We start from the raw sequence: 27486 nt of genomic DNA on the forward strand, positions 1-27486 counted from the left end.
CAGTGCTGAGCACCAGAAACCACTGGCTCAAACTAGGCACTGATACTTACAGAATGCCGAGAAAGCCAGGAAACGAGGTTAACAGATCTGTGTCCCGCTGCAAAGATAGGGTGTTTATCGCCAACTGTCTCACGAAGAGGGATAAATCCCTTTTGGCTTACTTTTTAACTCCCTTAAGGAGCTGCTATTATATTTTTCCACTGGCCCACCTCTTTCTGTTTAACTGTGGTTTGACCGCATGTTTTGGGATTAATTATCTTGTAGTCTGTAATCGTCTGAGTTGTCTGTCATCTGTGGACAAAGATGTTTACCTCTTGCACTTTGGCACTTTTTTTCTAGGCAGGATGTAATGGGGCATGTGAACAATTTCATATCGTTTTTACTCATGCTCTTTTGCACCTTTTTTTAGATGATCTGCCATCCCCTCTGTATCACCATCCACAATATTCTGTAATTATTACCATTTTGGAATTATTTCTATAACTTGTATACTATTTTCTTAGCTGCATGTATTATGATAACTGATTGTGAATGGTCATTATGATATTGTATAGTTATATTTCTGAGACGGCCGGCCAAACCCACATGCGCACTGACAACAGTGTCGTGCCCACCACTCCCCCTCCATGACAGCCCCCAATTAGGCCTGCCCCCAAGACTCGGCTCTTGAAATAAAAGTAAAACAATAATAAACATTTTTATATCATTTTATTTTTAAGGCTGGTAGGGGGGGCGATGCCCTTCCACTGTAGCGGCGGAGCCACCGCTGGTGCCAACTCACTATAAATCTGTAGCATGTGCTGTGTGAGTGTTTCATGTCATTTGAAGTGCTGTACACTCCAAGAGTGGGACAGTGAGTTCTCATTCTAACTCCACCTAGTAAGGCTGAAAATCTGGTTATGGAAGTCTGTTTTCACTCTCCGCGGCCGGACCAGCCGCATTATATCCAATAAACAAAGTGTCCACAAGGAGAAATCGCACATGGAATAGTTACCGCACATAGCCTGTCAGTGGCACAGACTATCTGTAGGGTAACGGTTACCTTTATCAATCCTGGCCTTGTCTATGGGTGAGGATTCTAAGGTGCGATCAAACCATACAGTGGCACTATGAAACAAGAGGGGGCCACCCTGTAAAGTACATGCAAGGTCTCCCCACGCTCCGGACCCAGGGACCTGACAGATGGGGCCCCCGGAGCTCAGCCTCAGGCCACCCGCAGTGCATGGGCTCTGGGGTCTTTCGTTACGCCACTGAAACCATGCTGCACGGCCTGTAGACGAGGTTGGCTCCTTCACTGACCGTTCTTCTGTATTCCTTCAGATAATCTCTCTATGTTCCATTTCAGACCAAGAAATGACGTACTCTGTGTAAGTTTTCAAAAATTAGCCTTACACTACTAAGTATAATGAGGGGGGGCATCTTTCATAAGCTAGAAATTATTGGTATGACATCCTGCAGATGGAACACAGCTCAAGTATGTGGACAGTGGTTGGACACATTTTGGCCAACATCTCGAATAAAGTTTTCACTTTTGCCACCATAATGTTTTCACAATCCCTTATCCTTTCCCAATACCAGACCTAACCTTAGCACTAATTTTAGCCCTAACCCTTACTCCTATCTGCCAGTATGTGCAGGCTCTCATTAAGACCTAAGTGGAGATCTGTCCAATGGTAGATCAGCGGAGCAAGGCAAAGCGCTGCTGTCTTGTCCAATGGGGTCTAGTGTAGGGTCTGCATCGAGAAAGGGGCAGCTCTGGAGTCAGCGCGTTAGAAGAAGCTGGTCAAGGAAAGGCCATCAATGTCAAGTGAACATCTGCCCTTGTTTTTCCCTGAAGAAGTTTTAAGACTCCGCTCTCTCTTTAGAGCAAGGTCAGAATTCATATTTTGACATGCCATTGTCCCATTCCCTATTCAGCAAAAACAAGGGGGACCCAATAAGTACCTAAGGACCTTGGGCAATCAACTATTAAGGAGAACAATGGTCCATAGGGTTAAGTTTTTCACAAAACAAATGAAAATATAGACTCCAATCAGTACTATATTAGCCAGTTTTTTCAGTGCCCAGCCGGGCCTGAAATTTTATTTCAAGTATAAACAAAATTAAAAGACCATCAGAGAGGTCTAATGCGAAAGCTGATAGGGTACAAGCCTGTACCTATCCAAAGTACACTCGAAAAGAGTTCGAGGGTGAGAGGGTAAGCAAAGAAAGGAGGGTAAAGAATATCAGGCAAAAAGAACATGGGAGCCAATTGTCCCTTGCATCATTAGCATATTCGCAAGGCAAGTTCAGACAAACAGTTCCTGTAAAAGTATTAACACAATGGGAAAGTTACAGAACTGAAAAAGTGTCAACGGCGTTTCTATCCCTGGCTCCTAGTGAACTGGGATCATCATCAGGACTTTAACAATATATTGCCTGTATGTACTTTTTAAAGAAACCTGTTCGAGTGATCTTCAAGAAACTCCTGTGAGTCTAGAAGAGACGATTGAGTGGAAGGCTGGTGCCTCGAGTTCCTAATCCAAATGGTTAGGAATGTAACTATTAGCTGCTATCCTGCTTGGAATGATTCAAACGTCACGGAGGTATACAGTCTATCCAAAACCTCCCGAGGGTGGGCATTCAAATTAATTCAGGGTCTTTAGAGCAGAAGCGATGCTGCTTTACTCGCGATACGAGCAAAATGCGGACGGCATGCTCAATGGCAATATGCCGGCTTCACGCAAATCCGGAAGTGATATTCTTTACCCTCCTTTCTTTGCTTACCCTCTCACCCTCGAACTCTTTTCGAGTGTACTTTGGATAGGTACAGGCTTGTACCCTATCAGCTTTCGCATTAGACCTCTCTGATGGTCTTTTAATTTTGTTTATAATTGTCCCATTCCCCTCATGCATCAAACAAAACAGAATGTAGGAATAATTTTTCTAGTACATGAAAGCAAGAACCCCTGTAGTTAAGAAGCACTGACTCAAACATTTCAATCACGCTGTGTTCTTCCCAGTACACGACCCGGGGTATCTCCAATCCGAAAGGGCTTGTAACAAGTTTCTTGCTCAGTCTCATGGCAAGAATAAATAAATATATATATATATATATATATATATATATATATATATATATATATATATATATATATATATATATATATATATATATATATATATATATATATATATATATATATATATTTTGCTTGGCAGTTTTATATGGTGCAAACTTAGCCCGTGGGGATTAGAGCACTTTACATGAGCACCAATTACATTACACTTTTATGTTTTTTAGGCATGGAGCTCTTTAAATAATTCTGCGAGGAACACACACCCACACACCTACTCAAGTGCCTGGATACCCTAGTGGATGATTAGTGCGCTCTACAAATCGACATAACATAACATGGGAGATTAAGTGATTCGTACAAAATCGCAGGATGCTGAGCCAAGGCCAGGACTTGAACACTGTTCCCCAGTCCCAAGGTTAGCAGTTCCAGGTCACCAGGCACATCCCCTCCAGAACTATCCCCTGTAAACAGAGTCTGCCCTTACACTTACTCAGCTCTTATCAAAGCAAGTGCCACTGCTTACAATGGCGGTTTGGGGTGGGAAACTGGGGACATGTTCGAAAACAACAGTTCAGTGTCAACTTAAGTATTTGGGGGCCCTCAGGAAGACATATTTTGGCACCCTCTGTACAAAACATAGTTTGAATTTTATTACCCATTTCCCGCTAACTCAAGCCGGCATGAAACCAAATTATATGCTAAACTTTAACAGGATCACAGAAAAAACTGTTGAATTATGTTTTACCCGGGACCCCAGAAATTATTGATACGAGATAGAGAGACAGAGGTAGAAGTAGGCAGAGGTAGAGAGGTTTAGCTAAAGAAATAAAATAGGCAGAGGTGAAAGAGAAAAAGTTCACTTTCCCAGGGGTCCCCTTGGAAGGTGGGGGCCCTCCCATTACGCTCGTGCCGTAAAACGTCTCTGGAACGTTTTGATATTCATGGACAGGAAAACACTCAGTAAATGCATGCTTTGCAATCTCAAACTTATTCTCGCTACTTTTAAGCTTATTTTGTTTTAGTGTGTTGGCAGAAAAGCTTGCAAAAATACACTTAAAGTAACATATGATATCAAAAAGCAATTAATTATCTGAAGACGCTATGTCGATTTAAGAGAGGTTCCTATCAGTCAGTGTTTGTAAAGAGCACACGGCCAATACTGGTAAAGAGGATGTTTGTTCCATCTCTAACACGTCTGATCTGTGATCTGGGCAAGCAAGGCCAGGAGAGGTCCCCATTCCCTGGACCGAGGGGCATTGAGGACAAGTAATCTCCACACAGTGTGTCTTCCCGGATTATCCTCCACAATGGTCTCTGGCTGTGGAGGGGGGGCGCCCAGATGAGACTTTAAGCTCTTTCTAATGAGGTTGTCCTAGAGAGCAGCAGGCCTGGTGCAGCAATGCATGGCACGTATCCGCTCGACTTAGAGCGTCTTCAGAAGGGGCAGCGCGAGGAAGACTGTAATCCTTGGAGGGAGGTGGTCCAGCCATTGTTAGCTAAGCCTTCCTCAAAGACGCGCCAGTGTATCGAAGGCCTAAAGATCTCAGATCGGAAGAGGGGCGAGTAACCAAGCACTACCAACACCAGACGCAAAGACTCTTGGAGAGACCGCCCTATGATGGGTCGGGGCTCCATGTAATGGAAGGACGGAAGAGATTTCAGCACTGGGCATATATATTTAATGTTCGACAAATCAGAAGCTGGGCCTGGATCCAGGAAGAAATATTCATACTGGTCAACTGGACTTTCTAGCAGACAGTCCCTGTGCCTCCCAGTAGGAGTCACTGTGACATCTTTGAGTCATACAGAGAAATCTTGCCTTGTGACTCCTTCCTGCAAGAAGCACAGTGACAGAGATAAGGGCCGGGGGTAAAGGGGGTGTCAAGAAAGTATTGTCACAAACGTAAGACCTGTCTAGCGAGACCATGTGTTCTGCGTGGTATTCCATCAGGAGGCGCTGTGACCACGCCCTGTCTGCTCTCTCCCATCAGCAGACACTATTATAGACTTCAACCGGTAGAATAAGGCAATGTTCTCTCTATTCTGTCTATTCAGCCGTCAGACCTGGAGAGTGAGACCATGCTGTCTCTCATCCATCCATCAGGAGGCACTGTGACAGCCTTCATGCCTGGGGAGTGAGACCATACGGTCTCTCACCCATCCATCAGGAGGCGCTGTGACAGCCTTCATGCCTGGGGAGTGAGACCATACGGTCTCTCACCCATCCATCAGGAGGCGCTGTGACAGCCTTCATGCCTGGGGAGTGAGACCATACGGTCTCTCACCCATCCATCAGGAGGCGCTGTGACAGCCTTCATGCCTGGGGAGTGAGACCATACTGTCTCTCATCCATCCAGCATGAGGAACTGTGACAGCCTTCATGCCTGGGGAGTGAGACCATACTGCCTCTCATCCATCCATCAGGAGGCGCTGTGACAGCCTCAATACCTGGGGAGTGAGACCATACTGCCTCTCATCCATCCATCAGGAGGCCCTGTGACAGCCTTCATACCTGGGGAGTGAGACCATACTGTCTCTCCGTCCATCAGGAGGCGCTGTGACAGCCTTCATGCCTGGGGAGTGAGACCATACTACCTCTCATCCATCCATCAGGAGGCGCTGTGACAGCCTTCATGCCTGGGGAGTGAGACCATACTGCCTCTCATCCATCCATCAGGAGGCGCTGTGACAGCCTTTATGCCTGGGGAGTGAGACCATACTGCCTCTCATCCATCCATCAGGAGGCGCTGTGACAGCCTTCGTACCTGGGGAGTGAGACCATACTGTCTCTCATCCATCCAGCATGAGGAACTGTGACAGCCTTCATGCCTGGGGAGTGAGACCATACTGCCTCTCATCCATCCATCAGGAGGCGCTGTGACAGCCTTCATACCTGGGGAGTGAGACCATACTGTCTCTCCATCCATCAGGAGGCGCTGTGACAGCCTTCATGTCTGGGGAGTGAGACCATACTGCCTCTCATCCATCCATCAGGAGGCGCTGTGACAGCCTTCATGCCTGGGGAGTGAGACCATACTGCCTCTCATCCATCCATCAGGAGGCGCTGTGACAGCCTTCATGCCTGGGGAGTGAGACCATACTGCCTCTCATCCATCCATCAGGAGGCGCTGTGACAGCCTTCATACCTGGGGAGTGAGACCATACTGTCTCTCATCCATCCAGCATGAGGAACTGTGACAGCCTTCATGCCTGGGGAGTGAGACCATACTGCCTCTCATCCATCCATCAGGAGGCGCTGTGACAGCCTTCATACCTGGGGAGTGAGACCATACCGCCTCTCATCCATCCATCAGGAGGCGCTGTGATAGAAGGAGAAGTGGAGAAGTGTGGCTCAATGGTTAGAGCGGCAGACCTTGATGCAGAGCGCTGGCCAGGGACCAGGGTTCGATTCCCGCCTGGGCCGGATCGGGCTTAAATTCCTCTGACCGGATATTCTCGCCTCAGTGCCGAATCTAGGCATGGGCCCCACGCTGCAACTCTGGGCAATAGCTTGCTTAGTCTCCACAACGGCCCCCTGATACACAAGGGATGCCTGGTTTCACCATGGGATGCCCAGGAGTGGACACCTCACAAGGAAAAGCCAGGAGGGGTTCCCTTGTGGTAGGAGTACAAGCGCCGGGATGCTTACGGGTTACTGTTCGCGCTATACAAATACAACACATTTACATAGCCTTCAGGCCTGGGGGGTGAGACCATACTGCCTCTCATCCATCCATCAGGAGGCGCTGTGAAAGCCTTCATGCCTGTGGAGTGAGACCATACTGTCTCTCATCCATCCATCAGGAGGCGCTGTGACAGCCTTCAGGCCTGGGGGGTGAGACCATACTGTCTCTCATCCATCCGTCAGGAGGCGCTGTGACAGCCTTCATGCCTGGGGAGTGAGACCATACTGCCTCTCATCCATCCGTCAGGAGGCGCTGTGACAGCCTTCATGCCTGTGGAGTGAGACCATACTGCCTCTCATCCATCCGTCAGGAGGCGCTGTGATCGTCTTCAGGCCTGGGGGGTGAGACCTTGCTGTCTCTTCTCCATCCAGCAGGAAGCATGGGGACAGTCTTCTGACCTGGAGAGTGAGACTGTCCTCTGTACTCCTTCCAGCTAGCAGCAGTACCAGAGTCTCCACTTGATGGAGAAACCGTCCCTTCCTTTCGAGTCAGAGACACTCGGGCATCTTCATACCTGGGGAGCAGGACCATTTCTGCCCCTTTTAGCAGATGGCACTGTGATAGTCCTTAGTAAAGAGTGGAACTATGCCTTCTCGATCCTAACCTGTAGGAGTCACTCTGGTGGTCTTCAGACCCAGGAAGAGAGGCCATGCGTTATTTCCTTCTTCCAGTAAACGGAACTGTGACAGCCTTCAGACCCAGGAAGGGAGACGAGATAGTGTGCTTTGGGTCTGACACTCCTAGCAGCGTAGGAAAGGTACCATGAGCCTAAGTGCAAGCGAGGAAAATGCCCCCCAATCACCTGGGTTGGTAGTAAAAAAAACTGCTATATGTTGGGTGCATTGGACCCCTTACACATCTGGATCCTGGTGTCACTGCACCTGCTGCACTTTTGATAGTTAAGATCTGAGGAACTTGCCCGTGCCTTCTGTTCTCTTTCCAGCAGGAGACGCTGTGCGGGCCTTGAGATCCGAGGGAGAGACCCTCTCTTCCCTGCAAGTTACCTCCCGTGCACTGCTGGGAGGGGTGGCGCGCCCGTCGTACACACCTGTACGTATCCTGAAGGGTTTGCGGCGTGTTCGGTTTCTAAACACGTCCCACTGGTTCTCGCGAGGGTGCCGGGGTGTGTTTATGGGTAACTGGAGACGTGTGAGCGAGACCGACAGCCCTGGAAAGAATGTCTTCTCCGGGACATTCTCCCCGCTCCCAGCCCTCCGAGGCGCTCCTCTGGCCCAGGGACACAGTTAAAACGAGGCTAAACATTTACCACCAGCAGGAGTATCACTATTGTCCACATGCACGACGATCACTTGGGCGCGCTACCCCTGCGGAGGTGGCATCTCCGATTTCACAAGCTAGCTGGGTCCGCATGCGATAATCTCGCACCTTCTTCACTGAGACTCGAGTTTCTCCTTTCCTCATTCTGTCTTCATTTGGCTAAAGTTCTCTTTTTTCCGTGGTTGTTTTTTACAGTCAGCTCTTTCTTGTTTCTCCATCCTCTTCTAGCCGAAGTATTTTTCTCTAATTTATTTTTATTTTCTCTCGTTCTTCCATGTTCCCGCTCTTTTCTGTCAGTTTCCTCTAATTCTTCCTTTTTGTCTCCTGTCCTCTGTTTTCTCCATTACTCCTATTTCCTCCCATTCTAGTCTTATTTTTCCTATTTTCAACATCTGCTTCTCCTTTCCTTTCACTCCCATTCTTTATCTATTCTCATTCGTCCTTCCCTCTCCCCCTCTTGTGCTCCTAATTTTGTCCCCCACTTTGCATCCATTATTACACTCTCGTTTTCCTATTTTCGTCCCCGTCTTTACATTTTCACACTTACATTTGCTTTCATACTATAGCGTCCTTCATTTAGGCTTCTCCATCTCACTTGACCGTCTCTCCATCTCACCCCTTCTTCTCAGTCTTCCCTTTCAGGATGGGAGGGATTCCCTGGTAAATGATGACGCATGGCTCAAGGCCACCGAGGATTTGAAACATCTTAGAATCTCTTTATAAGCTGCCATAGATTACCGGTGAAAACAGATCCCATTGTACTCTGGTAATAAACCTGAATATGATGTTTGCACTGTCATAATAACTGTCTGTATGTGCATTTAGTAGTACAGTTGCTTTAATTAACGTGGGTTATCGGGCGACATTTATGTTCACTGCCCTGGTATTCATATATTTTCATTCAAAGAAACAAAGTTAAAAACTGAGGGGCATATTATCAAGGACCGGTGCTAAAATTATCGCTGTTTTATCGGCAGGAAACTGCCGATAAATCGGCGATATTGGGCTTAATAATACGCCCGTGTTAATTCCCATAGAAGCCCATGTTAACATCAGAACATGGGCTTCTATGGGAATTAACAAAGGCGTATTGTCAAGCCCATTATCGCCGTTTTATCGGCAGTTTCCTGCTGATAAAACGGTGATAGTTTTAACACCGGTCCTAGATAATATGCCCCTGAGTTATTGTTCTGGCTCAAATGTGTAAAACTACTGAAATTCACCATTTGTGGCTATGAATGCACACAACACACGAATAAACACATGGCACGTCATTATGTTGCTCTCCTGTTAACTTTGTGTATCTGTGCAATTTTGGCAAATAAGTGTTTTGCGCATTGCGGACACCCTAAGTTATGGCATGTGTTATATGCGTTCATAACCAGTGAATTTTAGGAGTGTTATACATTTGAGCCAGAACCCCAACCCAGGTTTTAACATATTTGTTTCAGTGAATTTTAATGTTTTTAATGATGAACTTAATTTGCGACCCCTTCTGCACACATCCTTTCACCACACGCAGCAGGGGTTTGGTGTCAGACTTGGCCTGTGGTCAGTGGCTGTGAGGGAGTTGAAGATGTTGGTGAGGTTTTTGAGAGATAGTTTTAAAAGATAACATTTGTGGTATGTACCACAGAGGAGAGGGAGCCAGAAGAGATGTAGGAAAAGTTCCTCACCTCAACTAAGCATTAAAACTTAGCAGCACATTAGCTCATGGACTCTGCATACTATCTGAGAAGCAGTGTCTGCAACCACAAACATAAAATATGGAACTGTCATGCAGAGAAGAAACTGCTAGACACCATCTACGTGCAACCTATGATTAGTTCAAGGAGACCTTCGGAATTAAGGTCCTCTCTACCTGTGGGACAGCGTGACTAGGCAGATAATACTCATCTGTTTAGAGACTCATTAATGGATCGAACGTGGCTCACTGTCTTGCATAGATGATAGGCCCTCCTCTGACATACACTGACCGCTGACTGCACTTTCACCAAAGCACCATTACCAGTTCCAAAGAAAATAAGACATGTAGTTGATCTATAAGGCATGTGCTGTGCTCTAGAACAGCGGTTCTTAATCTGTGGTCTGTGACGCAGACTCGGCATGTCCACGGCTGTTTGGAATAGAAAATATTATATATATATATATATATATATATATATATATATATATATATATATATATATATTCCTCGCAATTGTTCCCGTCGCAGAGGGAACACTTTCTGTTGGTGCCCGCGTTCGAGACCGGGAACGTGTCTCCTTTTCAATTCGGAAACAAAAGCTTACGCGGCACACTTCTTGGCAGTAGATATTTTCTTTTATTTCAGGTCAAATCGCAAGGAGTTTTTGCGATTTGACCTGAAATAAAAGAAAATATCTACTGCCAAGAAGTGTGCCGCGTAACTTTTGTTTCCGAATATATATATATGTGAACAAGGCTCCCCGGAGCCGAAACGTCATGCGATGTGCTTGCACTGATTAAATGAATTGCACGTACTTGGACCGTGTCTGTGTCTTTCTGTGGAGTGGGGGGAACGCCTCACCCTGTGGAGCTTAAGCGCTGATCCTTTGGAGATATATATATATATGTATATTTTTTTTTCCATATATATATATATATATATATATATATATATATATATATATATCGGATGTACCATGTTACAACGCATACCGTTACAACTACCTACCATTACAACGCGACCATTACAACGCATACCATTACAACGCATAGCGCTTTGAGGTGCTGGATAGTGGTAAGTATAATTTACTATTCTAACTCCAGTCCCCGAGGACCCTAGGGAAGGTGTTGGATAGTAAATTATACTTATTCCCTATCCTAGAGCGCCCCTCCAGCGCAATGCGTTGTAATGGTATGCGTTGTAAAAGTCGCGTTGTAATGGTAGTGCGGAGTAACGAATGCGTTGTAACAGGTGTATACCATATATATCCAACACAGAAGCCGTCTCAATAATAACCAGACAACAAGCTTTGGCCCAATTGCTCCTTAGTGAGGATTACTGGCAAAATTCACCCGACAAGTTTCGTAGCGCTCGCTGCTTGTTCCTTTTAACAAGGTTCTTGCTAATATGCCTCATAGTTTGTTAGTTACATTGTACTATTGTTTGTGCCCTTTTCCTGATCCTTGATAATTGGAGGAATAGGAACACATTTACGAATCAGCCCTGAAGAAGTCGAGGTGTTACCTACCTAATGACAAAACATATGTTGGCTGTACTTCCGTTATCTGTCTGGAAAGTATACTGGCTGTAAAAGTGCTCATTAGACTGAAAAGAGGACTTTGGATGAAACCCGTAAGCCCGAACCAAGGAAATGGATTAAAGTGGACTGTGATCTATCAACTTTGGACTTGAAATTAATTTCTAAAATTTGTTCAGTGCTTGGATCTGCCTGCTTACCTGTTTGTCTGCCTTTGGTGAAGTTTATATGGAGGTATGGTAACCAACCCTTTTTCCTTCGAGTGCCACCCATAGACAGTTATGATCTATACTTACCCATACACACTGCTGAGCGCCTCTTTGTTGCTTGTGTTTCCTGGTTGCCATTGTGTTGTTCAATGTATATGTATATATATATATATATATATATATATATCCAAACCAAACTCTTTCCGATGAGAAAAGAAATGCGGGGACGAACTTGCGTACTTTATTTTTCCATTTTTATTGCCATCCTTTTAAATCATGAGGATTATTTCAGCCGGCAGGCACAGATCTACGCGTTTCAGGCTGCCACAGCCCTTGTTCACGATCAACCTTGCGTCTGACCAACTACATGATTAAATTCAAAATTAAAGCATTTCATCTTGTATAAAGGTACGCTTAAAATGTATGGTTTTATATAAAAAAAACTAAAAATCTACATCCTCTATAAGGCTTAGGGCTACGAAAATACCAAACAGGAAATGATGTCATGGTAATTTTGAAATTAATCATGTAGTTGGTCAGAAGCAAGGTTGATCGTGTACAAGGGCTGTGGCAGCCTGAAACGCGTAGATCTGTGCCTGCCGGCTGAAATAATCCTCATGATTTAAAAGGATGGCAATAAAAATGGAAAAATAAAGTACACGAGTTCGTCCCCGCAATTCTTTTCTCATCGGAAAGAGTTTGGTTTGGATGTTCAAAGTGGCGTGGTTCTGCCGCAGGGGTTAACGAACCGGCACTGAGAGGGCTGCAGTTCCCGGCAAAAGGAACCAAGGGAAAGTGATATATATATATATATATATATATATATATATATATATATATATATATCCAAATGTAAAATCAATAATTTTAAAATGTTATATAAACATGAAGGAATTTGACTCTCGGGATAAAAATTACATTGGTATCCGTTGGTTCATGGAAGCACCACAAGTACAGCAAGCTGAATATAGTATGGACAATAAGTGGCATCAGTTACAGCACAGACAAAACAAGAGCATGCATTAGACGCAAAAAAGGCAAAGTGATATGCTAGAGTGTAGTATAATTCTCGCTCTGCTAGAATTAAAAACACAAATTTAGAAAAACTCCAACCTTCCCATTAAATGTTCTATTTTTTTATATTTATATTTGTGCATTGAATTAAATATTTAATCATTTGTATATTTATTTGATGTATGTTTGTGTCAGTATTTTTGTGTATTGCTTTAAGGTTCAAATCATAGACCTTGCTTAGGCCAGAGTTCCTGGCTTCCAGTAATGATTTAGTGGGGGTCCCCAAAAGTCAAAAGGTTAAGAATCATTGCTCTATAACATCTTGTGTCTCTACATCATCTTGCTCTGAGACTTGTAGCAATGAACCCCTAATCCATCAATCATCCCAGACCTGCTTCATGAGGCCTGTGGTAAGCCTCCTCTAATAATAATAATAATTACTACACTTATACAGCACACTCAACTACTAATCTGGCTGCAATGTGCAGATAAAAGGTGTTAATCATTACTAGACTCACTGGTACTCCTTCCATCAACCTCATACAAATGAAAGACACAGTGGACCTACCAGGATTCGTATCTATGACTTCTAGGATACACATAGATCTCAACCATGTATGCTTTAGTCCACTGCGGTATCTTACTGGGACAGAAACAAGGCCTGCTTCTTGAGTTCCGCGCTTGGGGTCTTCTTGGGCAGCCTCGGCTAGATCGAGAGGACCTCTTACAGCAGGAGAGTCTTTTTCTTGAGTTCCAGGGGAAAGGTCTTCATAGGAGTCTCTGCTGGAGAATGAGAGCATGCCACTTGGGTTCTGGAGTAGAAGTTGTCTTGAGTGGCCTCTGCTAGGGAGGAACTACTCCCTGAGTTCTGTGGTACAGCTGTTCTTGTAGAGCCTCTGATAGAGCACAAGGGGCTGTTTCTTCTGACCTGTGGTGGAGGTATTCTTAAGGAGCTTATGCTAGAGCAGGGGGATATGCTCTTGTGTTCGGTGGTGGAGGTGTTCCCGAGGAGCCTCTGCTAGAGCAGTGGGACATGCTTTTGAGTTCAGTGGTGGAGGTATGCTTGAGGAGCCTCTGCTGGAACATGAGGGTCCCTTTCTTGGGTTCTGGGATACAGGTCTTCTAGAGGGGCCTTTGCTGGAACACAAAGGCCTTTTCTTTTGTTCCGAGTTACATGTCTTCTTAAGGAGCTTCTGCTGGAGCAAGAGGACCTGCTTCTTTAGTTCTGGGGCTGATGTCTCTTGAGAGGCTCGAGTAGGAAGAATTGTTTCTTTTTTGACGTCATTCACCTCAGATTTGTACCCCAAACATCCAGCTTTGTGCCCTTAATTTACAGGGTTGCCAAACCAGATAGGTAGTTTCAGTGGTTAATTTGTGAAAAAATAAAGGCTGGGGCTCTCATCAGGAGGCAGCTCGCACCAGCCCATTGCCTATAACAGAACTAACTACTAACCAAGAAACTCTACAAGTGGGGAGAGGATGTAACAGCCAGAGCTCAAAAGGGGGAACCCCTGAAAGGTAGATGGAGGCTGGTAACGCAGGGGAAATAAGAACAACCAATGTAAAGAAAATACCTGCCTAAAAATTAAATTACAAAAAGGCCCTGAGGGAAGGGTCCTAATACTTACATACAACCACTGGTGCAGACAACTGCACAAATCATAGTGATCCAATAATGACATTATTTAAACAAAATTGTTTTTCATTTTTATTTTCATATTATCAAAAGACACTTAATCAGTCTTTAATAGAATAAATACATAGCAAAAATGGTATTCAACAACAGATTATTATAATTACCATGTCCCACACATATCATTCAAGTTACACAGTCATACTATCATGCATTCCAAATAACACAGTCATTCATGCACCACAAAACAATATCATCACATCAACAAGTACATCAAGATGGTTAAGCTGCCACATGATGATTGGATGACAGGTTCTCAGATATCATCAGAAAGTAGGGGTAGAGACAATCCAGCTCCCCACATCGGTTGAAACGCCAACACGCGTTTCGGTGTTTAGCCCTGGCCGAGGCTACACCTTCATCAGGGCAAGAATGGACAAGTGGTGTGGGACAACACACCTGTGTACCAAAAAGGTTATTCCCCAACTATTGTTAGGCTCCAGGAATGGAAAAATAGGCTCCGGTGTACATCAAGCGTTGTCCAAATCGGCCCTTGTAAATGTTCCAATTCAATCGATGGCCAGAGGAGGACGGGGTCATTTAAGGCAGCCACGCCTAGAGATCGATTAAAGGAATATACCAGGAGGCTCGGGCTGGGTGCAAGTCCCCAACACAAATAATATAGATATCTTAACCTTTTCCATGCTCATGACGAGCTCAGCTCGTCATGAACGTTGGAACGCTCACACGCAGGGATATTTCCCCTGCTGTGCTGAGCGTTCCACAGGTGTGGTCATGACGAGCTCAGCTCGTCATGAGCACACGAGCACTGTTCCTCATGACAAGCTGACCTCGTCATGAGCACGGGGGCACTGTGCGCGCCCCCCGCAGAGCGGAGGATTTACCCCCGCTGCGAAGGGGTTAATGTAGAGATAACTTCCACGGGGGGAATGTTCGTCCGGGCAGCAACAACACAGCAATCCTGGAGTAAGAAAAAATAAGGGCTGGGGCTCTCATCAGGAGGCAGCTTGAACCAGCCCATTGCCTATAACAGATTTAACTACTAACCAAGAAACCCTACAAGTGGGGAGAGGATTTGGCGTAACAGCCAGAGCTGCCAACTTTGGAGCTGGGGAACCAGGTTTGAGTCTCAGCGTAGGCTCAACATACTGTGATTCTGGGCAAATCACTTAATCTCCACATACCTTCAAAAAATGTATGTGTCCTTAACTATTGCTCATGAAAAGTGCTCCAGTACTTTTGGGTTGAGTTTGTGCTATAAGCGCTGGTGTTGGCGATTAAGTACCGGTGCTGAGCACTGGAAACCACCAACTCAAATTAAGCATTGAGTAGTTTGCTTTTTCTTTAGAGGACCACCGAGTATTGAAGTACAGAGACAATGATGAGTGTAATCGTAGGACAACATTTTAATGTTGTCAATACAGCCAAACTTCATACCATTTTCTCATTACTGAGGAGGTAAAGTGATCTGCCCAATAAAACACAATTTTCAGTCAATTGCCAAACGCAGGATTAGAACCCAGGGTGCAGGTCAGCAATTTAGCCTCCAACCCACTGCTCCTCATGTGATTGGCTGTCTATCAGGGATGAATTTATAGACAAACTGCTCGAGAAGAATCAAAGGCCTGATGCAGTGGCATAGTGCCGGATTAAACCCTGTGGAAGCCCTTGAGCAGTTCTAATTGTGTGCCCCCCATGGCGAATTGACTCCTAATATGTTTTTAATGTTACCATTCAACAATTTTAATTAACCATTGTTATTACACAAAACTAGACATTAACAATTTTTGTTATTAAACAAAAATTAATGTTTATTTTTTATTTTAATAAACCAACAAAACTTTAAATATTCAATGGGTACATTACATTAATACAGTATTTTCTCTACAGAATTGTTTAGGTAAAGTGTTTGTTTCTTTAAGTTGGTTCATTTTTTTCTATAGTTTGGAAACAATTTAAGAAAGCTTAATTGTAATTTTCTTCCAAGATCAAATCAATAATATTTTAATCCGTTGTCGCGGGCTCCTTAAAAGAGTGGGGCCTTAGCCCTGCCCTGACACCGAAGGGAACAACTGGCGCGAGGTAGTGGAGAGCACCACGACTGAACCTCGTTCTATTCTTCTCTTTCCTTACTCGAAGTTCTCCTCTCCCCTCCTGCCTCGTTAACTCCTCATCCTCTCAAACTCCCACTCATTGACACCACAAAGGGCACAGAAAGCACCACAATAGAGAAAGTGAAAACATTCACCGCCCTCCTAACTTCGGAGGCATTGATTACATGCACCACAGACACGTGTTTTCACAATGGCTGCCTCCGAGGAGAAGAGAAGGTCACGAAAGGTCACCGGGGAAAGAGAGAGAGAGAGAAAGCAAGACTTCGAGATGCTCTCAACTCGATGTCGCAGCCCCCAAGCACTTAGGCGCCGAAACAATCTGCAGCACGGAAGCGCTGTTGCTGTGCTCCACAAACCGAACCTGGCTTTCACTGGAACCTCTCTTCCCGCCTATTCGATCTGTCTTCCTGCTTTGTTATTTTACACGTTTATTTACTGCGTAATCAAGAGCTCTCGTCTCGTGTTTCGTAGGTCCTTGCATGAGAAGGCGAACCAGTCCAGTTTTTGCCTTGAATTCTGGGACTTGTAGTTCTATGCATCCCAATATAAAATGTGCCTAGCAGCCTACAAATACCATAATGAAAAGAAAAAAACGGAGTTATATGAATATATCACCATGGCACTGGGAAAGTTGAGAGCTCTGACAATCATCCGGCATTTCAAACATTTCTTGGTGTCTGAAAATCTAGGGGTAAGCTGTATCAACTGGATGAAAGGGGTGCTGATGCCTCTCTACCTTCAACCCATGTATGTTTGATGAAGCCTTACTTATTCATGCAAGCCTCATTGTATACACACTATTTAAACGTGTTCGTAAGATAGTCATACTCTGCCCATCATTCATTAATCTTGAACAACTCAACAATAGCAAAATACATAAAATTAGACAAATAATCAATAGTGACACTAATATATAGGAAAATACAAAAATAATGTTATTTGTTAAACATGGCAGTCTTTCTAAAAATAGGTCGTATAATGGTTATACATCTCTGGGCAAAAAGTGACATGAGCAAAATTATGTACTTCAGTCAATTATTCGGCCTATTCAAGTACGATAATTCATATTGATAAAAAGCAATTAATTAAACAGCAATTCAAGTAGTTGAGAACAATATCCATGGAACAACAATTTATCGAGTGGTTTCCAAGTTCTGTCTTAACGCGTGTTTCGGCAACTCACGCTGCCTTCCTCAGGAGATCCACCTCCAAAAAAGTATATTCTATATAGTAATCAAAATTGGTCCAAGTTAAAATAGGAATAGTACATAGAACGATGCAGAGATGGTTCAACGCGATAAGAACCCCAATAAAAAGCTCGAAAATAGGGCTAGACTAGCCTGATGTCTTCATAGTTTTATCGTCATTGATTTTTCTGAGGTTTCATCGATGAAGATATGGGAACGCGCTGCAGATCCTGTATTTTCATAAAGCCACCACTTTTCCCTTTAGAAAAGCAGATCAGAAACAGGAAAAGTAATTTGGCCTTTTCCTTGTTTAAGCTGCAACTGTGACATGCCTTCCACCGTGCCTGTTGGCACCTGCTGGAGGTAGTGTGAGTCAGAACTCAATTGTAATGGCCTTTAACACTATGTATAGATGGAAGCAGAAGGGCTCTAATGCTATTAGAACATTCCACACCCTCTGGGTAAGCTGTACAAAAGGAAACAGTAGGACAAGCATTGAAATGTTGGAGCAGATTTATAGCGCCATTTTTGGTCCTAATCCACTTCCTAGTCTGCAGTGCTACATTAATGTTTAAAATTATAATCCCTGCCGGTAGCAGCACAACCTGAAGAGGTGAAACGATCCAATTGGGCCCTTTTCCAGAGTATTACGCTCCCTTGTGACTTCAAATGCATAGTTTTCTGCATTTCCTACATTTATGTACATTTTGAATATAAGGTGAATTCCTCTTAATATGTCCATCCCCGTGGGCAAAGTTGTGAATGTGTCACCCTACATCTCTTCTAAGGTTTTTTTTTGTGAACTGCGCAAAGTAAAAAATAGAAATTCCAAAACGTTCACAATAGAAAACTTTGTAAAGAGCCATTTATAGCACAGGAATTCTTTAGCTGGAGAGTTTTTGCGTGAACATTGCAAATTGAAGGTGTAATGATAGGAGGCAACAACACCATGTTTGATGGGCATGAGTGCCAGGCGCCAATCAGTCTTTGGTGCAGTGAGTGGCAGGTGGAGGGTGAAATTACGAGAGGCCCCAGCACAGTGTTCGATGAGTGTAAATGGTGGATGGAGGTTGAGATGTCAAGAGTCACCAGCACGGTGTTGAACGGGCATGAATACAGGTGGGAGTGAAATAATAAGAGGCACCAGAAGGTTGGATGGTGGGTGAAATGACGAGAGGCACCAGCAAAGTCTTGGATAGATGTGAATAGTGGATTGAGGGTGAAATTAGAGGCAGCAGCACAGTGTTTGATAGGCCTGAATGGAGAATGGATGATAAGAGACAGTAGCACAGTGTTTGATAGGCCTGAATGGAGAATGGAGGTATGCAACGGTTACCACGCATTTTTTACAACGCGGTACCGTTAGCACGCTACTTTTACCACGCAGGTCGTTACAACGAAATGCGCTGGGGGGCGCTCCAGGATAGTAAATACTTTAATTTACTATCCAACTCCAGTCCCTGATAAGAGACAGTAGGACAGTGTTTGATGGGCATGAATGGAGAATGGATGATAAGAGACAGTAGGACAGTGTTTGATGGGCATGAATGGAGAATGGATGATGAGAGACAGTAGCACAGTGTTTGATAGGCCTGAATGGAGAATGGAGGTATGCAACGGTTACCACGCATTTTTTACAACGCGGTACCGTTAGCACGCTACTTTTACCACGCAGGTCGTTACAACGAAATGCGCTGGGGGCACTCCAGGATAGTAAATACTTTAATTTACTATCCAACTCCAGTCCCTGATAAGAGACAGCAGCACAGTGTTTGATGGGCATGAATGGAGAATGGATGATAAGAGACAGTAGGACAGTGTTTGATGGGCATGAATGGAGAATGGATGATGAGAGACAGTAGCACAGTGTTTGATGGGCATGAATGGAGAATGGATGATGAGAGACAGTAGCACAGTGTTTGATGGGCCTGAATGGAGAATGGATGATAAGAGACAGTAGCACAGTGTTTGATAGGCCTGAATGGAGAATGGATGATAAGAGACAGTAGCACAGTGTTTGATAGGCCTGAATGGAGAATGGAGGTATGCAACGGTTACCACGCATTTTTTACAACGCGGTACCGTTAGCACGCTACTTTTACCACGCAGGTCGTTACAACGAAATGCGCTGGGGGGCACTCCAGGATAGTAAATACTTTAATTTACTATCCAACTCCAGTCCCTGATAAGAGGCAGCAGCACAGTGTTTGATGGGCATGAATGGAGAATGGATGATAAGAGACAGTAGGACAGTGTTTGATGGGCATGAATGGAGAATGGATGATGAGAGACAGTAGCACAGTGTTTGATGGGCCTGAATGGAGAATGGATGATAAGAGACAGTAGCACAGTGTTTGATGGGCATGAATCCAGGTGGCTGTAAAATAACAAGAGTCACCATATTTGCAGATGTTGGGTGACATAATAAGCAGCACAGGCAGAGTGTTGGATGAATGTGAATGGTCGATGGAGGGTCAAATAAGAAGAGACAGAAGCACAGGGTTTGTTGGGCATCAGTGGAGGATGAGAGGTACCAGCAGAGTGTTTGATGGGCGTGAATGGTCGATGGAGGGGGAATAACAAGAGGAGCCATCACAGTGTGTGATGGACATGAACTGAAGATGGAGGGTGAAATTATAAGAAGCGCACGCACAGGGTTTGAGGGCATGAATGGAGGATGGTGGGCGAAAGGCGCCAGTACATTGCTGGATGGGTATCCTTGCAAGAGCACAGAAATAAACACGAGTTCCTATACGGAATAGGATCATAGTTAACTAGGAAAATGGATTTGTCGTCTGGGTGCTGAGGCCCAGAAATTGAGAGAAAGGGGCACTGCAAGCAACTTCCTGTCCAGGGAGGCAGGGGAAGCATAGAACAACTTTGGTTTAAGCTTTGTAGGGGCTATCAAGTGACTTGTCAGAGCAGGTCTCGACCCAAACAGACATTATCAAACATTCTGAATCCTTATTGTTGGTAACTGCTCATCCTGCCAGGTTGTGTTAAAAGACATGGTGGGACTTGTTTTTCCTTTTCATGGGTTGGACCCTCAAGGCCACGCCGGGATGTTGATATCACGGTCGTCACAATGAGTATCCAGACATCACGGGCAGTCTTGTACTTTTGAAGTGTCTGATTGTCTTCGAAAGAGATCTAAGCGTCAATGCTGAAATGTAGCACCTTGATGATCCGCGATGCATGTCTGTCACTGGTGTGAAGGACATGTGAGGGACACGCACACTCGGCTTCATTCAGAAGTTGCTGTGAAAGTTGCACATGTAAAGGGGTCACTTTGCAAGCAGTGAAGGCTGTGGGTCTCTCTCCCTCGTCTGCAGAAGCACTGAGGACCAGGCAAGACAGATGTCGCCCAAGCTGAAGTAGCAGAGTCCTCACTCAGTGACCGGCCTCCCTGCTCCGAGTTGTCATCACGGGGAGTCAGAAGCGATCACAGTCTCATGCCCATCCAGTTGTAGGGGAGCTCAGGGCTCATACCTGCTGAGTCTTTGCCGCAACTTAGGCTAGGTTATCAGTATGTAACCATTCCTTCATTGGACTCTCACCACTGTGTGCCATACCGAGATCACCCCTGAGAATAAGATGGGGCCGACATCGGACAGTGGACTACCAATGGGACAGACCCTGTGGCGTGAGCAGGTAGTTCAGATGCATGTCCTCACAGTCCTTTGCCTCTCCCTGGAGCAGGAACTCTGAGTGTTGGTATGGAGCTCGTAACGTGTACACTCAGTCCTTGTTCTGCTGCTGGAGTCGTACGTAGTTGGTTACAATGCCTATTCAGTTTTTGGTCTGTACTCTAGCGATCACCCTAAAGAAGGAAGGGGAAATACAGCCCTGATACCTACTGGGCCATTATCCTAGGACTGGAGAGACAGCCTGCAAGTGTTATAGAAAGAAGTCTGTCTTCAGTGTCCATTCACCCCTTGCTTTGTTGCTGTAGGGAACACCACTAGTGAAGGGAGCTCTGCCCCTGGGCTACTATTGGATAGGTTACTTCTATGACTTAATTTGAATGACCTCTGGATCATTGGTTTAATTCCCTAAGGAGTGGTCTTATGAAATAGTTAACAGTGTCATCTCACTCTTGCAGATCCCAGTCACAGAAAGGTCACATTGATGCGGACAAGGAGTTCGTTCTCGAGCTCCTACATTCATGCCCTGGCTTAGTAGGGATTACATCGAGTACTTAATTTGAGCCGCTGCTTTCCGGTCCTTGGCACCAGCACTTAATTGTCAACACCAGTGCTTGTGACAGTCTACCACAAAATTGCACTGTCTGGCTAATTTAGGGATGACCATAACAACAGGTAATTAATAATTCAATATATATTAAAAATGATTATTTCCTGCCGCCTAAGACATTCTTATAGCTTTGGAGGCCTGAAATAGCCTGAATTGTCACACTTGTAGGAGTGTGATGGTTAGCAGTTGTGTTGTTACTATCATTGTCAGCATGGCAGGGGCAATGTCTGGTGCAAGCTGCCGTGGTCTCCTGACGAGAGCCTGAGCGTTTATTTTTTTCACATTAAGCACTGACTACATCTGGCCACATTTTTAGGGTTTACCTTTTAGAGGTCAAGTGGAAAGTCATCGAAAAAAGGTCAGTTGGCTATACATGGTAACTAAAGCTACAAGTAATGTATGGTTGGTATTACCACAATTAGAGAATTAAAACCGTGTGACAGAGACTAAGATGCCAAAACTCACTGGCCAAATTCTGCGTAAATATGAGCAATAAAAATGATGCATTAATCTACCCTAGTGATTTTTTTTGTTTTGTGAGTGGGGGAGTTTTTTTATAGCGCAACCTAGACCCAAAGATATCAGAGCCCTTTACATGAGCACCAGTATTTATCGCCTGCTCTGTACTCCAGTACCGAAAGTCTAGGCAGACTTGTTAAATATCCAAAGATTTTGAATATCTCTACACTAAATAAAAAATATTCATAGATTCATTTGCCATGTAGTTATCTTGGTAAACTGTCATGGGGCATGTGACAACATTCTTCTAGACTGTCTCTGGATGCAAGCCAAAGACTTTATATTCCTGGGCCAGTACTGAATTACCCAATCCAGAGTAATATTACTTTTAGAAGGTGAAAAATTATAAATAGCCGAATTGATTTTGCTTACCTCTATGGTTTCTCATAAAGTGGTGAAATTACTCAGCTGAAGGTTTGATTGCCTCTTGAGTTAGAATGTGTGTAGTGAAGCACCCCACCATTAAATTCTCCAACCTCTGATCTTTCAAGATAGAGGACGTAGTTGGATGCTAACAAATGTTGTTTCTTGTTCCGTTAGGTCTCTGGCTCTGGGGCAACAGTATACTTCACTTGGGTCGCAACCCATCCTCTGTGGCTCGATTCCCGGACTCGTCCCCAAGCAGCTCCGCTTTTGCCGGAACTACATTGAGATCATGCCCAGTGTTGCTGAGGGGGTGAAGCTGGGCATCCAGGAATGCCAGCACCAGTTCCGCGGAAGGCGGTGGAACTGCACGACCATCGATGATAGCCTCGCAATCTTCGGGCCTGTTCTAGATAAAGGTAGGAGGCATTACTGGTCTGGCAAAGTTGTTTTCCAGGAAGTGGTGAGTGGTGTAGGGCAGAAAGCTCTACTCTTGTACATTTATGTACATACTCTTCAGCAGCCCTGAACATGCACCATACCCGCTACAGGGATGGACTGTCCAACTTGTTTTTTTGTTCTTTCCTCCCCTCCAATAGTCTTGGACAAAATCTGAAATTTAAATGTGTACTTGAAAGAAACCAACCCACATGACTTTTGTTGGACAACTCTCTTGCGCTGAGAAATAATAATGTATACATCAATCTGATGTAATGTCTTATTAGAGCTGTGTTCAGGGGTCATTTCATGAAGCATCTTTCCAGTATTAAAGACAATCTGAGGTTTATCTTCCATTAGCCGAACCCTTTCCAGTGAAAAACCAAACCTTACTTGAACATTCTACTAACCCCCCAACTCTGATCTCACAAAACCTTGTGAAAACCTGACCTAAATCCAACTTTACATTTTAACAAATGCAGCACTATTGATAAACAAAGCACTCACTTAGCAGAAATACAACCCTAACTTTCCACATACTCGGCACAGACTTTCGACAAGCTGCGCAACAGCTTTCAACAAACTGTGTCCTAACTATCACAACCCTAAAACTGAAGTTAGACAAACTCACTCAACTTGCATCCACAAAAACAAACTAATTTTGGACCCAACACTAACCTTCCATATACCCGTTGTTACTATCCAACTAACACAACTATAACTTTCCAGAAAACCAACACAAACCTTTGAATATCTAATCCAAGCCCTTCCTTTCACAAGCCCAACCTCACCCAAACTCACTTCAGCCCTTGCTGTTCTCCAGGCCACCCTAACCCTACCTTTCTAAAACTCCACCTGAATCATATCCTTCTACAAAAGCACACTGACTTCGTCTTTCTCAGAATAACCTCTGTGGTCCTTTTGCTTCACCAACATTTGTAATTTCAATTTCGACTTTGACTATTTCTCAGCAATGCTGATGCGGAATTGCTAGGTCCAAGCACCCACCTAGCCGCTGTCCTGACTGTAGCTCTCCCTCTTGCAACATATATTGCTTGGCCCAGAGCTGGTCTAGCTGTTAACATGACTGTGACTGGTCCTTTTGCTCAAGCATGTGCACTCTTTTTCACTAGTATAGATTTCTTTCTTTTCCTTGACTCACGTAAAATGGCTTCCTGCTTCACGTACGCCCTTCCGAAATAAATGCGTGGATTCGTGTGTGGATTTCCTGACCTCTCTGAAAGCGTCGCCTGGTCTGAATAGCCGCCAAAAAATGTAGGAACAAACGTCGCACCCACGTTAGTGTAGAAGTAGAGTAGTTTATTTCTCAGAAGTCAGAAGATCCCCAACTGACATAACGGACCATGGCCACGCCAGAACCCAGAGTGACATCACAGAATGTTGTGAGATCACTAAGGTCCTAGCACGGCCAGGGCAAGATAAGCCCAATATGACAGTTACTCTGGGTCATTTCTGGGCTGGCACATACCAAGTGACCAGCTCAGGTGACTAAACGAGCAGCTTCTGCACGGGGTGCTTGGTTGCTGCCCCACACCCAAATCCTCTGCATTTTAAACAGGTTCGGAAAGATTGCCGCCATTTTAGAACGTGCTCCCGGGGCCTAAAGCGAGGGAAGAGGAGGCATAGAATGAGCTTAGGTCCATGAAAGGGGGCTAAGCCTTCTCCCCCACTGTGAGGCGCGGCCATAGCGATCTTCCCAGAGCCCTAGTTATTTCAATCCACGGCGCCATTCACACGCCCTTTACCCAGATTTTGCTCCGAAAGAAGAAAAAAAGCACCATCGGCGGGGATTTCCCAGCGGGCGCTGCGCGGGCTGGAAGCAGACAGTGGGGCAGGCCGGGAGCTGCCCGTTGCCACGGTTAGGCAGGGAATGCCAGCCCCGTGGACTGGTTGCGCTGGCCCCAGGAAACGTTGTCTATTGTTGCAGTAATGCACTGTGACACAGAGGGAACAAAGGCAGATTGAGTGCCCCAGCAGGTAACTGGGCCTCGGAGGGGGACAACCGCACTACTGTCAGCAACTGAGTCCAGAGACTAATCCCCCCGCACTCCCACCCCACACCACTTTAGCTTCCTAGCCACCCTCTTCCTCTGATTGCCCCCTACCCTGCTTTCTACATACACCTCTACAGTGATGGAGGCTCCTGCCACCATGAGTGTTAGGTGGCTGCTGCAGGGGCCCTCGGAGCTCAGTGGTCTGGCACCATAGAAACAGCCATGATCAGTTCACGACCCCCCCTCCAAGCCCCCGCACCCCCTTCGCTCCTTGGCCTCTTGTAATCTGTGTTTCCCCACTGCTGGCTCCTGGTAATTTTGCACGTATACCACACGTGTCTAATTAAATGTATGATTTGTGAAACGTTTTAAAATGTCTAAGTAGAACCTTGGTTGAATTTCCAGTATGCCAGTCACAAATGGGTTCTAATGGATTTATTCGGCTGAAAATCCGAGTTCATTACTGGTTAGGGTGACCAGATTCTCAAAATAAACAAGCATTTGCAATGCAATGGTCTTGGCATTATTAAAGGTAGAGCTACTGGCATTGCTCATGACATTTATTATTATTTTTTTTTAAAAATCATAAATAAATGGCATTGTCATTTACATTGCCAATAGCTTAATCGTTAAATAAATGCCATTGTCATTTACAATGCCAATAGCTTAATCGCTTGCAAATGCATGACCTATTGCATTTACACCCACACAGAGCCACCCACACAAAGCCACCCACACACACATACAGAGCCACCCTCACACAGACAGAGCCACCCACACACAGAGCCACCTACAAAAAAAGCTATCCACACATAGAGCCACCTACAAAAAAAGCTATCCACACAGAGCCACACACACACAGAGCCACACACACACAGCCACACACACAGAGCCACACACACACACACAGAGCCACACACACACAGAGCCCCACACACACACAGAGCGCCCCCCACACATACACAGAGCCCCCCCACACACACTGCCCCCACACACTCACAGCCCACCCCCACACACAGAACCACCCCACACACAGAGCCCCCCACACACACACAGAGACCCCCACACACACAGAGCCCCCCACACACAGAGCCCCCCCCACACACACACACACAGAGCCCCACACACACACACAGAGCCCCCCCCACACACACAGAGCCCCCCCCCACACACACAGAGCCCACACACACAGAGCCCACACACACACACAGAGCCCACACACACACACCCAGAGCCCACACGCCCAGAGCCCACACACACACGCCCAGAGCCCACACCCACACGCCCAGAGCCCACACACACACACGCCTAGAGCCCACACACACATGCCCAGAGCCCACACACACACACCCAGAGCCCACCCACACACACCCAGCGCCCCACACACACCCAGAGCCATACACACACCCAGAGCCACACACACACCCAGAGCCACACACACACCCAGAGCCACATACACACACAGAGCCACATACACACAGAGCCACACACACAGGAGAGCAAGCACAGTCAGGGGGCAGGAGAGCAACCACAGCCAGGGGGCAGGAGAGCAAGCACAGCCAGGGGGCAGGAGAACAAGCACAGCCAGGGGGCAGGGGAGCAAGCACAGCCAGGGGACAGGGGAGCAAGCACAGCCAGGGGGCAGGAAAGCAAGCACAGCCAGGGGGCAGGGGAGCAAGCACAGCCAGGGAAGCAAGCACATCCAGGGGGCAGGGAAGCAAGCACAGCCAGGGGGCAGGGAAGCAAGCACAGCCAGGGGGCAGGGAAGCAAGCACAGCCAGGGGGCAGGGGAGCAAGCACAGCCAGGGCCTACTTTATCCCATATATTATGCTATATTTTAGTATGTTATGTCATGTTATACAGGTTTATATAGGGCACTTTCTTCCTTTGAAGATAGGACGTGGGTGACGTCTTTCGCTGTAAAGGAACTTTAACACCAGACATGTGATGCAGAAAACGGTGCTATGTATGGCAGGGCTAGGCTTTAGCCTCGTAGATATAGAAACGAATGGCGAAAACAAAGATGACATCATCAGGCGCGTTAATTTCGGCTGTTACGGATACCCTTCCTATAACGTAGCTTACGATAGGGCAAAACGAATAAAACGTTTCAGGTGTACGACTTACACATATAAAATGAACATGGAAATATACCTCCACTTTACCATGGGTCACTCAAAAAGAAAAGGGAACCAAACAGCTATGCAATGCGTCACACAAACCAGCATTAAATATCTTCAAAAACTCTTGCAGCCTCCCAACCTGGAGCACTGTGACCACGGCACTCAGACTGCCACAGGTAGAAACGAAACTCATAAATGCATGTACAACTTTAAATTTGTATTGGAATGCCCAGGAACTGCAGAAAAACTGGAGGAAACAGAATAGAAAGTGGAGATTGGGTCTGTCACTTGAAGAACCAGGAGCTTCTCTCTTGGCTAGTACATATAGCCAATTGACTTCAATAACAA

General features: G+C 45.5%; 1 protein-coding gene across 1 annotated transcript in view; it reads left to right on the forward strand.

The window, feature by feature from the left end:
* The window catches only part of WNT3 (Wnt family member 3), a 156983-nt gene that overhangs the window by 103175 nt on the left and 26322 nt on the right, over nt 1-27486 (forward strand). The window contains exon 2 of the mRNA XM_086923837.1: nt 22739-22980. Within this exon, the coding sequence (XP_086779963.1) occupies nt 22739-22980 (242 nt within the window). The remainder of the gene's footprint in view (nt 1-22738; nt 22981-27486) is intronic.

This window comes from Lissotriton vulgaris, chromosome 5 (assembly GCF_964263255.1).
Source record: "Lissotriton vulgaris chromosome 5, aLisVul1.2, whole genome shotgun sequence".
In the NCBI taxonomy this organism is placed as follows: domain Eukaryota; kingdom Metazoa; phylum Chordata; class Amphibia; order Caudata; family Salamandridae; genus Lissotriton; species Lissotriton vulgaris.